General features: G+C 49.7%; 1 protein-coding gene across 4 annotated transcripts in view; it reads right to left on the bottom strand.

Moving 5' to 3' along the window:
- Positions 1-1,657: 1,657 nt before the first annotated feature.
- NSMF (NMDA receptor synaptonuclear signaling and neuronal migration factor) overlaps positions 1,658-12,246 on the bottom strand; it is a 41,563-nt gene continuing 30,974 nt past the window's right edge. For all 4 annotated transcript variants that reach the window (XM_086858651.1, XM_086858648.1, XM_086858650.1 and 1 more), the window contains 5 exons: positions 11,834-11,904; positions 10,717-10,796; positions 9,079-9,181; positions 8,663-8,738; positions 1,658-6,829 (listed from right to left, as the gene is read on the bottom strand). In XM_086858651.1, coding sequence (XP_086714777.1) covers positions 6,732-6,829; positions 8,663-8,738; positions 9,079-9,181; positions 10,717-10,796; positions 11,834-11,904 — 428 coding nt within the window. In that variant the 3' untranslated portion in view covers positions 1,658-6,731. The remainder of the gene's footprint in view (positions 6,830-8,662; positions 8,739-9,078; positions 9,182-10,716; positions 10,797-11,833; positions 11,905-12,246) is intronic.

Raw genomic sequence — 12,246 nt, 5'->3', positions numbered from 1 at the left:
AACCTGCTGCTCCAGGGCCCACCGAGACCTCGGAGATCACGGTCTTTGTTTATAAAACTCTCCATTAACCTCAGTTTGGCCCCAAACCAGCATATTCCAGGTTGGGGTGTCCAACCCCAGGTCTCTGTTGGGCCCAGCATTTCCAGCTCCTTGTGCCCTTGCTGTGCCTTCAGCTCCTGCTGGGATGGGAGAGCAAGGAGGGCTCTGAGTGCTGGGATGTGCCAGGTGGGTGAGTGAGGACCCAGCAGAGATGGCTGCAGCCACACTGCCCTGCACTCAAACTGCATTTGGGAAAGGAGCAGCACGCTGTCAGCTCCCTCTGAACTCCACACAGAGCACAGGCAGAATCAGCAGAGCGCTTTATCTTCACAAGCTTTGTCAGCTGATCAATTCCACTGAAGTGGCCTGGGGCTCCTCCCATTATTTTGCTTCTTTTTCTCATTTGAGTGAAAGAAACTTGCTCAATCATCTCAGAGCATAGGGGCACTACTGGGCATAGCCTCTCCTTCTCTACATTTACCAGACCCACTGTCTCTGTCTCCTTTTCTCCTTGCTACTCAGGCACTGAATTTTCTTTTCAGAAAGCTGCTGATGTCCCTTCACTCTGCGGAGGCAAAGGGAACTGGAAATGAAATCTGCTGCCTGAACTCTGAGGGGAAAAAGATCCCAAAAGGGTGCTGGCTCCCAGCCCCTGAGAGCTCAGGTTGTGTTGTTGCTTGGTATCACAACTGAAGTCACCCAGTTCCAGGAATAGTGTTATTAAGGAACAACAGGAAATGCAGAGCAGAAAAGCTACAGCCCATTCAGCACATTTGGGTACAACTCCAGCCTGCTTCCCTGGGATGGGGAACACCAAACCCACCCAGCTCCTTCAGCCACCCCCAGCTCTGGGCACAGGGGCACAGCACGGAGCAGGATCCCTGCTCAGGGGCCTCTGTTTAACTCTGAGGTTTTCAGGGCATTCCAAAGGTAAGGACAAAGATCCCTGTCCTTGAATTCCCAGCACCGTGTAGATGGGTTTGTGTTACTACAATGGACAGCTAGCACTACAAACACTAATTAGAAACCAATTATCTTATAACCCCCCCACTTTTCACTCAAGCATTTTGAATCCACCCAATTGCATCTGGGCTGGTCCTGAGCCAGAGATCAGGGGACAGTGGCAGTGACCAGTCCTGGTCCAGTGACCAGTCCACAGCCTCAGCAGCAGCTCCATCACCCAGGGGAGAAGCATCCCCCAGGTACAACCCAGCACATCCCTGCAGGCCCTGGGAGCAGTGGGGAGCAGGGCAGGGGCTGTACCCCAGTGTGGGTGGCTGTAGAGACAGGAAAAAGCACAGCAGGGGCCACCCCAGGACACCTGGGGACACAGGAGCAGCCCCTGGGGACACAGGAGCAGCATTTGGCTCCATCAGGTGTTTGGGGGTCTCTCTCAGCTCAGCAGTGCAGGTGGAAAGGCTCCTCCTGCTAAAGGTTTCTAGGGCACTGCTGCTGTGATTATCACCAGGCCACTGGGATGCTGAGATAAGGAAGAATGGAATGCTGAGTAATTATCCTCATTCTCGGAATACAGGGCAATAACCTGTGATGGGTCTTACCTGTCCTTACCTGTTATTTTTATGGATACTCTAAAAGCAACACAATACTGTGAAAATTATTAGGTTGCATTAGTTCTTTAATATTTACTAAACATTTATGGAAAAAAGCAATGTAGTTTCTCTTCAGACGGATTCTTTACATTTAATGTCCACAATGTTTATTCCTTTCAGTCTTTACATTTCTCACACTGACTGGCAGTAAATTGGGCTGGAGTTATTTCTGAACCAAAGCTGCTGCTGGTTCCTGGTGCTTTTTGATAGATCATTGCCCCAGCAAGAGGTTATTTCCCATTACCTGTGCCGATGACACAGCAGGATCAGCTGGGAATAACAATGATCCAAATCAGGGTCACGGCTCTCAAACCACCCATTTACTCCCTCAGCTCCCACAGGGGAGTCAGAACCAGGCTGACTTGCCAGTAACAGTTTCCAGTTGACTTTGGCTTGTGTTTCCAGAATGAGAATTAAAAAACACGTCTGTGGAAGATGCAGAAAGCCAGGGATAGGCTGTAGTCAGTGGGACAAAATACAGATCACAAAGTCTTTACAGATGATGTGGAAAATGGTATCACCCCTCAATAGCCCTTGGGAGGACACTGGGATCCTCAGGAAGGGCTGGCCCGAGCTCCAGGGACTGGCACAGCAAAACCCAGAGCACAGAGCAACTCAGCTTGAGCTGAGCTTTTCCTGAGCCCACCTGGCAGCAGGACACGGTTCCCCGAGAAGGAGGACACGGCCCAGCACATCCCTGGTGGAGGGTTCTGAGAGCAGCTGCCAACTGCAAGGGCCCTGCAAGGATTTTCTCACTCATACAGCATCTTACCCTGGACTAAGACATTAATAATATCCAAGTGTGACTCAAACCAGCTTGTGAGAGGCTGAACATTTACTGTCAGACTGAGAGAGCAGAGCGAGCCTGGCATTCCACCTCCAGCAGGATGAAGAATGGGGCCAGGACTAAGGACACGCTCCTGTTCCCAGATCCTGCCAGGCTGGCTGTTTGTAACCAGCATTTTCCATTCTTGTAGCCAACCCCACTTGTGCTGCTGAGGGTGCTGAGCGTTGCCAGCAGAGCCTGGGAACAGGAACTGCCAGGCACAGGTCAGCAGGGCAGGAGCTGCAGGAGCGGATCCGTGCCAGGATCCCGAGCTCTGCTCACAATTCCCTGCACACAGAGCAGGGACAGAGCCTGGGCTGAGGACACGGGAGCACATGGACACACCACTGCAAACAGGAACCCTGTGCTGAGCTCCAGGCAGCAAGCCCAGGCTGCGGAATGAATGAATTCCTTCCTGGAGTTTCCTGCACGGAGGCTGAGCCCCTCCACAGGCTCTGGTGGCTTCAGAGGTGGGAGCAGGTTGGGATCCCACAGCAGAGTCCTCACACGGGCAGGATGAGCTGGCTGGGTGCCTTTTACACTCAGATGTTTTGCTGGGAGCTACGAGGATTTTTCTGCTTTTGTTTTTTTAACACAGGAAGGGATTATCTGGGAATTTGTGTTTCCCACCCCAGGTCTGGAGGTCAGCTGCAAGGGGAAGCTGGTGGCTGCAGCATGAGCAGAGGTGCAAAAAGCTTTGTTTTTACCTATTTCTACATCCCATGGGTAACTTGAATTTTCTTCCTCCCTTTCCTTCCCAGCCAAAGAAGAGGAAAAGAAAAAAGCCTCTCTGGAAGTGCCACATCCACAGAGCCTGTGATCCCCCAGGCCTCCCCAGCTGAGTGAACATTCCCTGCAGGCACCAGAGAACACCTGGGGCCACTCCCAGCACAGAGCCAGGCTGAGGAGCAGGGCTGGGACAGCTGAGGCCCTTCCTGCCTCCGTCCCCTCCTGGAGTGACACTGCCAGCCCGGGCCATAACACAATTATCACATTTAACAGCTGTGATAACACATTTACCCAGGCCAGGGCTGGGGGTCACATCCAACACTGCCTCCAGCAAGGGCAGCACAAACCCTGCTGAACAGCAATTCAAAATTAATTGGGTTTAATCTGCTTCTCTCCAAGTGAAGCAGGGGTCCCCACTCTCCTGCCCCTGCTGAAGGCATTTCCAGAGCAGCAGTTCCCTGGGACAGGAGCTGCTCACCCCTCACCCAGCCCAGGCACACGGAACTGCCGCGGGCACAGGAGAGAACTGGTTTCAGACACACCCCGAGAGCAGGGTGGTGAGAGCAGAGGGAACAGGCAGGAGTGGAATTACAGATTGTCCTGTGTGCCCCAGGGCACTGCAGGCAGCCCCAGAACCTCTGGAGGATGCTGCAGGGGGCACAGGGGGTGAGGAACACGCTGGGCCTTGGAGCTGTCCTGGCTGGGACCATGCTGGGATCATCCTTTACAGGCTGGTCTGACTGAGGAAGTTCCAGGCCGTATTTTTACTTCTAAAGTTTAAATAATTGCAATTTTTATTTGCCTCTGCTGACCCCTTTCCTTTCCCAGCAGCCACCTGAAAAAGTCCACCAGTGAAAAAGGGGAATAAAAGTGTTTTCCTCTGTCACCAGTGGTTAAGTCCAAGGATGCTGCCTCACACAGGACATGAAACATCACAACTCTATTCCAGTCACAGCTCTGAGAGAATTTCATCTCTTCAGGCAAATGAATGCTACAAAGGAAAAAATATGTTCATGTCATAAACATCACAAGCTATGAGGAATATAGATCTTTGGAGGGAAATGCATTCATCAGTTGTCATATCCCATAAACTGCACCAGAACAGTCCATAGTGTCCATTTCCACACAGAAATTACTGTACAATCTACCTTCTACTTTGCACCCCAAGTACAAGTGGTCAGTGAGGATATACAATAGTTTTACAGAGAAATCACTCAAGTGGATACATAAATGGGCCCTTTGGGGGTTAAATAAGATTTGCAATAGTTCCACAATGCTACATTCATGCTACCAAGTTCACTGAATTGGGATTTGAGAAAGGGAGAACTGTTTGCCTGTCTCCAGTTAGGAGGTGAAAGGGTCAGAAAGGGAGAGAGTTTTGTGTCAGCATTTTAATCCTCCCACAACCATTTCCTTCTCCAGATAACATGACTTTGTGCTTTCACTGCACCTCTGGCTCCCACCTCTCACCACAGAGCTGGTGGAAGCTCCAGTGTTAAACAGTAATTGGCATAAATTTGGGGATCTTTTTCTTTTCTATCATTTCCTTCTAGCATTTTCTTCCAAAAGCTACAGACTGGTGCCTGTTCTCCCCGTCACATCTGGCAAACCTGAGTCCAGGGATGAGACGTGGCTACCAAAGCTCCCAGCCTGGGGGAGACAACAGCCCACACCTGTCTTGTGTGGCTTTCAGTGACTTCAAACTACCTCTCTCCACCTATTCTATTCCTTTCTTTAATGTATGTACATTATTTCTTCCAAAGTTTTGCTATAAAACTGCTCTAAATGTAAAGGGTTCAGCAGTTCTAGGCAGGAGCCTGCTCCCCAAAATCACAACCACAGGTATGGCACAGGGAAAGGAGGACTCTACAGATCAGAACACCAAGTTCTCTTTGTAAGTAGTTAAAAGATTTGTACATGTATTTTCCTTCACTTCACAATCAACAAATTTGAGATACCAGAAAATCAGGAAATTAAGGTAATCCTTCCCTGTTACTTCCTTTGCTTGTAGAAGAAATAACTTGTGTCACCTCCCAGAATTGCCAGTGACCTACACAGACTCTAAGTACTATTTGTCCTCTGAAAGGACAGCAGAATGTGAAAAAAGCCCCATTCCCAAAACAGAAAAAGCACCCCCTTACCTAACCAAACAAAAATAAATAGATTCCAAAAGATACCATCAAGTATCAAGTACAGACCTGGGCTCTCAGGCTGCTCTGACAGAGCTCGGGGTTTTCTCTGTCCTACAAGGGAAGGGGCTGAGCAGCTCAGACCAAGAAACAGGTCATGGAAAAAAGGGGTGGGTTATGCACAAACAAACTGGCAATCAAGTGAACAGAGAAGAGTCAAACTCATGCTCCAAGTCTGAGCTGTGTCCCTCCAGAAGCATTTCTCCCAAATGCCTCAGTGCTCAGCCCCCTCAGAGGGGTCTCCACGCAGGAAGAGAGCTCCTCTCCCAACACACAGCAAAACACTGGCATGAACAATTAATTACCATGGCTATTAATTTCTAATTCATTTTTATACCAAAACGAACCTGACGGAGGCTTCCCAGCCAGGTCCCGTGTTTCTAACCTAAAATATTTCAGCAAAACTAAAGTTCCATAGTTTTGCAAGCAGCAAAATATAAAGTAATGAAGTTGTGGCTAACTCTAGGAGAACTATACATTCGTGAGAGCACATACAGGTAGTGCAGCACAGCTACTCTGAAAGGAACCAAACCAATGCAGCAGACATGCAAGGTCTGCTAACTTATGTTAAAACCATGTTTGCTGGTGATTAAATATGTCTACAGAAGATATATTACCATTCTGAATATATTTTCAAGCAGACCAAAAATATCTCATCTATTGGTTATGGTGTGTTATTTTTAACTAATTAAATATCGGGAGGGATTTTACCCCCTCCCTCGCTATAAAAATTGCACTTATTTTCTATTAAACAAACAAAAAAAGAAGATTTCAATTCTATATCCCAGTATATATTCACATGGAAACGGGATCATCTTGCTCTAAGCTTGCAGGAGTAGGTGTAGCAGTCCTTGCTCTCCAGGACTCCCAGCACAGAAAGTCCCACCAGGACAACCCCCTGCTCCCTCTGTGCTCTGGTGACTTCTTCACTGTAGTGCATGGGTTAAATGGGTTTGTGTGGGGTTTTTTTGTAAGAAAACCTGAGCTTCAAAAGTCTTTAAAAGGACCTGGAATCAAATCTGGCCCATTCTGACCCAAAACAGCTCAGTTCTGCCAGGAACTCCATCCTGTGCTCGTTTCACACAGCTCCTCCCGAGGCCCCACGGCTCGGACTGAGGCCAGCGAGGTGTCACTGTCACCCCCTTCCCTCCAGTCTCTCTTGGCCCAGGAGACTTTTCCTCCCGTCACTTCCGAGGGCTCCTCCTTCCCTCCCTTTAGCACTGCTGCCTCCCGTAGGGCTGTGAAGGGCTCCCTGTGCCAATAAAAAAGTCTCTCTGCAATAAAGCATGACTTCTTGGACACTGGTGATGAGCTTCCTCTTGCAAAGTCTTCTCCAGCTCATAAAATGTCATCATAATCCAATAGTTTGGAGTGCTGGCGGGTCTTCCAGAGGCGGTAAAGGCGGAAGTCAAAGTAAGTCTCAATCATTTGCTTACCTAGAAGTGAAAGAGGCAGAGGGGTCACACCCTGAAAGGAGCACGAAGGGGAGGTGATAGAACACAGCACAAACCCCCAGGCCAGCGTGGGCAGGGCGCAGGGACCCATCCATGGTGACATTCATTCATGGTGACCCATCCAGCTGACACTGGGCACGTGGAGGGGCCCGTGAGAACCAAACATCTTTTCAGATCTCCTCAACCATGAACAGCTCCCTGTAATCCCTTGGCAGGGTTTGTCCCTGGGGGCAGGAACTGAGCACAAAGTCTGTCTCCAGACTTTGACCTCTCTGCTCTGAGTGCTGGGGGGAGCTGGGGGCTGGAGAGGCTCAGCCACAGCCTGCATGAGCCACAGGGACTTCAGAAGCTGTAAACCAAGAGTTAACTCCTTGTAAAGAAACACTAAAAAGAATTAACACTGAGGATTCAAACCTGAAAATACATGTTTTTTAAAATGACCAGCCCATCCCTGTCCTGTGCTCCCAGCAATGAGCTCACAGCACAGAGCAGTGCCAGCTCTGCCCCCCAGCCCCTCTGACTGAAGGGGCTCTCACAGGCAGGCAGGAGGTGCATTTGAAAACACAAGGGCAAACAAACCTGCACTCAGGGCTCAAGGAGGGGATTTTCACTTGTGAGGCCTGATTAAGATTAGTTTTAGATGACTTTGCAAAGGATTACGAGGGTACACTCTTAGCACGTCCCAGACTGATCAAGGGGATAAATTCAGACGTATTCCTCAGCCCAGCCTCCAGAAAGCTCAGCTGCTTTAATGCCTGCACACAGAAGCCACTGCCTGGCCTGCTGAGCTGCCCACAAACCCAGGAATTTCCCTGCAAGCTGCTCCTGGACACATCTGAGTGTGTTTGCTCTGTGATTCTGTGCAGGCACCGTGTGCAGCTGAACTGATCATGCACAGAGAACTGAACAGCCTGGGCTGGAGGGAGGTGTCCCTGCCCATGGACAGGCTGGAACTGGGTGATCCTAAAGTCCTTTCCAACCCAAACCAGTCTGTGACTGATTCTGTGAACTCTGTGATTCTGTGACCCCTGAACAGCTGAGCACCAATGTGCTCAACTCCTGCACTTTCCTGAGGGTGAAGGGAAGTAAAAAAAAACCCAGCAGTGCTGAGACCAGAGCTGTGAGCAGCAGAGAAGTGCCTGCAGCTGAAACCTGCATGGTTTTATCTGCCAAGAACTACAGCAAAGATAAAAGAACACAGGCAAATTCAGAATCTATCGCTTGTGAAACTGCACTGTGAATTACTGACGTTGACCAGTGAACAGGAAAAATCCTGTAGCTTCTTGAAATATCATGAACTACAGGAAAAAAAAATAAAAAAAGGGAAAAGGGCCAGCAGATTGAGCTGGCTCTGATATAACAATATCAATATTGGCTCTCCAATAAACAATCCCAGTTGTTTATTGACACAATTCACTTGGTGCCAGTGGTTTGAGCTCTGGAGAAGAGACCCCAGCACACCTGGCTACAGAAAAGGTTCTGCTCCATGTGCATTTCCCCCACAGACTCCTCATGCCCTAATAATAATGGATTCTCCTACACTCAGCCCAGAAATCTGTCTCTTTTGCATTGCCAGGATCCTGGGAGAGGCCTCTGCAGCCTCAGGCACAACAAACAGGGAATTTGAAATATGAACATACGCAGGAACTGCAAGGGGAAGCCAGGGGCAGCAGCTGAACTACACAAGGTAAGCAAAACAAAGACCAAGGCAGGACTTAAGGGAATCAAAATTGCATTTTCAGGAAGATGTCCCCCAAAGGAGACAGACTGGTTAGCAAGGTGTGTGTGTGTGTCTTTGTACAGGAAATAAATTACCTTGAGCTGATAGTTCAAGTGGAGACTCAAAGGCAACCCTATAAGGATTCATTAAGTTTTTCAGATTCTGAAATAGCTGAAAGGGAAACACATCAGAGTTAACAGCTGAAAACATTTATGACTCCTGAGCAGCCAGAATTGCCCATCTTTGTTCTGGAACACCTTCCACCCATGTCCTTTAAAACATCTATCACACCAAGTGCTTTGAACAACTCTTCTCCTCCCAGGTTGCAGATATTTGTCCTGCACATCACTAATCCTTCCTCCCCTGCCCCACAATCCAGAGGGAGGTTCTCCCACGGGACAGGACAGCAGCACATTCCCACCCAGCAGATGAGGCAGGTTTAGAGCTCCCAGTGTGATTCTGGCCTCCGTGGGCCCAGCAGACATTCCAGGGGTGACCCACAAGCTCCTACCTTCTCCCCATTGGGGTTTCCAAGAACATAGCAGCCCATGATGTGAATGATATTTGGTTCAGGATTGACTTTACTCATCAGCCGGCTCAACCTCTTCCAGAAGCTGGAAAAAAACAGAACACATCATTAAAAAAAAAAAATGAATCTCTCCTCATAGGCATGATTAATGCCAAGGGTGTGTGCACACAGCACTCAGACAAGGCCCAAGGTCTGTAGCCTGGGCAGGAAACTGCTCAGGAAGAGCCATTGGAGCTCAGACAAGGAAGAACAGGGGCAGAGCCAGGGCCTCAGGAGCAGGTCCAAGTCATGTGGCAGAGAAAGAGGAGCAGCCCATGGAGCCAAGGGAGCTCCAAGGTGAGGAGAAGGGAGCAAAGTCCCCCAGGAGTGCTTCTGGAGTGACAGTTTTACCAAGCATCCCCTCCAGCTTCCTTTCTCCCATTTCTATCAACAGCTGCCCTTTCTGAACACAGGGGTTATCAGTGCCCTGGTTCATTTCCAGGGCATGAAATCAGCAGGGAACAGCTGGAGAGATTGTTCTGAGTGAGACAACACAGCCCAGGCAGCTCCATGTCAGCCTGTGCTTGGTGCTGCTCACAGTCATCCCCACTTGATGTGCAGTGACTGTGACCAGGAGGGATGTGAAGCATGACCCCCTCCCCTGGGCAGAGGGTTGGAGCAGACTTCTGGGGGGCTCTAAAGCCCAAAAATTCCTCCATGGGTGTTCCAACCAGACTGCAGCCTCAGCTTTCCTCAGCACTGCCTCCCAGGAACACACAAGCCAGGTGGAGATGTTCACTTCCAAGCTCCCAAACTTTCAGCTGTGTGTTAACAGCTTTCTGCAGATCCCTGATTTATCAGCTCGGGAGCAGCTATGCCTGGGATGTGCTCAGAATCGTGGATGTGCACACGTGCTGGAGAATTCCACAGCCAGTGTTTGTGCCAGGGCATGAGACTGCTGAGCATATGTTGGTTTTAATACTCAGTTCTCATGCCAACAAAAAGTTGTGTAGGAACAGGTTGGTGTACATCCTCTCCCCCACAGCCAGGCACTGTTAGCCAAGCAAGTTTGAGCCAGCACAAGCGAGTAGGCAGCAAAACAGGCAAAGCTTTACTCTCTGCAAGGAGCAGCAAAATTGCTCAGCACTCCCAGCTGAAGGCTGGCATGTTAGTGAAAAGCCTCCTCAGTAACAGGCTGGACTTTGAGCAGGCTTTGCAGAGACAAATTCCATTTCCCCCTGGCCAGAGTCAGCTGTGGGGGAACACTCTGGATTTCTGCCATAGTGACCAGCTTACCCAGAGACTTGAGGTTCATGTTCTCATTTCTGGCCAGCAAAGCTGTTTTTAGTAGAATAAATACTTTTATTCCCCTTCTCTTTTGACAGTCTCTATCCACAGAGACACTAAACAGACAGAAGAATAAATCCCCTGGTGTCAGGGCTGCAGCACTCCAGGGACAAGCTCAGCTCTGCCACCTTTGCTGCTGCCCCTGAATGAGCTGTGAGCGGCTATTCAGTGCCTCCTTATCCCCTGACCAATCCACCCCAGCTCCCTTCACTTCTGCTCCACCACGTGCTGCAAATGATGAGCAAACCCAGCAGAAACCCCTGAGCAAGCCCAGAACACATCACAGCCACTCACAGGATCAGATCTTCCTCCTTCTCCACTTTGGCAAAAGTGGCGACTTTGTTCTTTAACAAGTACAAGTGCCCGGGGCCTCCCTGCAAGAGACAGACAGACAGACAGATGGAAACCCAGGCCCTGAGGAAACAAAGCCTGGATGTGTTTCCTGTCCTGCCCAGCCCTTCCCAGAAGTGCCACAAGGGAGCAGGGCAGCCCTGCACTGCGGGCACACTCAGGGAGCAGCCACACACCGGCTGGGGCTTGCATTCTCTGGGTTTTGCTCCTCTCTGCCCACATCACTCTAGAAAGGCACAAGAATAGATTAAAAACGCCACTGTGGGCGGCTGGAGAGTAACAGGGGAAGACAAGAAAGATTTGGGGATGCTGGGGGTGGGCAGAGGAGAAGCTGAGCACGGCAGGGAGAGCAGGCAAGGGCTGGCACTGCAGAGGAATCGCTCTTGGGCAGCAGGAGGCATGAACAGATTGACACAACACCAGGAACATTAAAAGTCACAATCTCCAGGTCAGTGTGTGCTGCAAAGCTGCTCCTCTGCAGCACTGGGCACATGGAGGGAGTTAAGTCAGGTCACCTCCCTCACTTCTCAAGTGAGGAAGTGCTGGGGAAGTCCACAGTTGACCAAGAGGAACTGCAAACTTGGGAAGGAAATCCCCAGCAACCCCCAAATCCAGCAGGGCCTGGATTGTCCCAGCACAGCTCCAGCCTGACCCTTCTCCTGCATCCTCTGGCTTCCAGCTCCCAGCTGAGCCATCAGCCACAGCACACTCCACTGTCACTGTCACACTGAAGCCGGATGGAAACCATAACTATGACACTGCAAGTGCTTGTTCCTGTCACTGCAATTCTTTCTAGGTCAGTGCTGACACTGCTTTTTCTGGAGTTCCTTGGGAGAATCAGCCCAGCTCTTGACTTGGCCTCACTAAATCAGATTTGATTTCCTGCTGTCAAAGCAACTTGAGACTGCTCCACGTCTGGGAAATGGGAAGTGAAAGCTGTGCCTTGGCAGCGACTTTAATAGAAGCTGACTTTGGAATATTGGTTCCTCTATGTCACTTTCCCCATAGAAAAAGACAAATTTGTAACAAATCACTCAAGTGTTTAACAACTTTCATGTACCTGGCAAAATATCAGCATCTTCCAGATTTTGCAGCCTTTCCGATAAATGTTAAGTTTCTTCTCTATTTCCTCTAAAAAAAGAAAAAGAAAAAGATGAACCAAGGAGAAATCTCAAAATTAATCTTTAATTTCTTTCTTTACACTTGTTCCTGAGGGCAGGAAGCTGAGCTGGCAGGGGTGCTCAGTACATGCCCAGGATGCTGTGGGGAGCAGGAAATGTCAGCAGGTGACAGGGCAGAGAAGGGATGGAACAGCACCAGACACTGCTCTGCAGGGACCTCAGCTCTGGAGCAGCCCCAGCCATCCTGGCCCTCTGTCACTGCTCCCACTCCCCACCACAGGTACAATGAACAATGCTGCTCTGTGCCTCAGTTTCCCTGCCATAAACCATGAGTTTAACACAGAAAAGAAGC

Source organism: Cyanistes caeruleus, chromosome 20, assembly GCF_971803275.1.
Source record: "Cyanistes caeruleus chromosome 20, bCyaCae1.hap1.1, whole genome shotgun sequence".
In the NCBI taxonomy this organism is placed as follows: domain Eukaryota; kingdom Metazoa; phylum Chordata; class Aves; order Passeriformes; family Paridae; genus Cyanistes; species Cyanistes caeruleus.
This window is presented reverse-complemented; position numbering and strand designations above follow the sequence as displayed.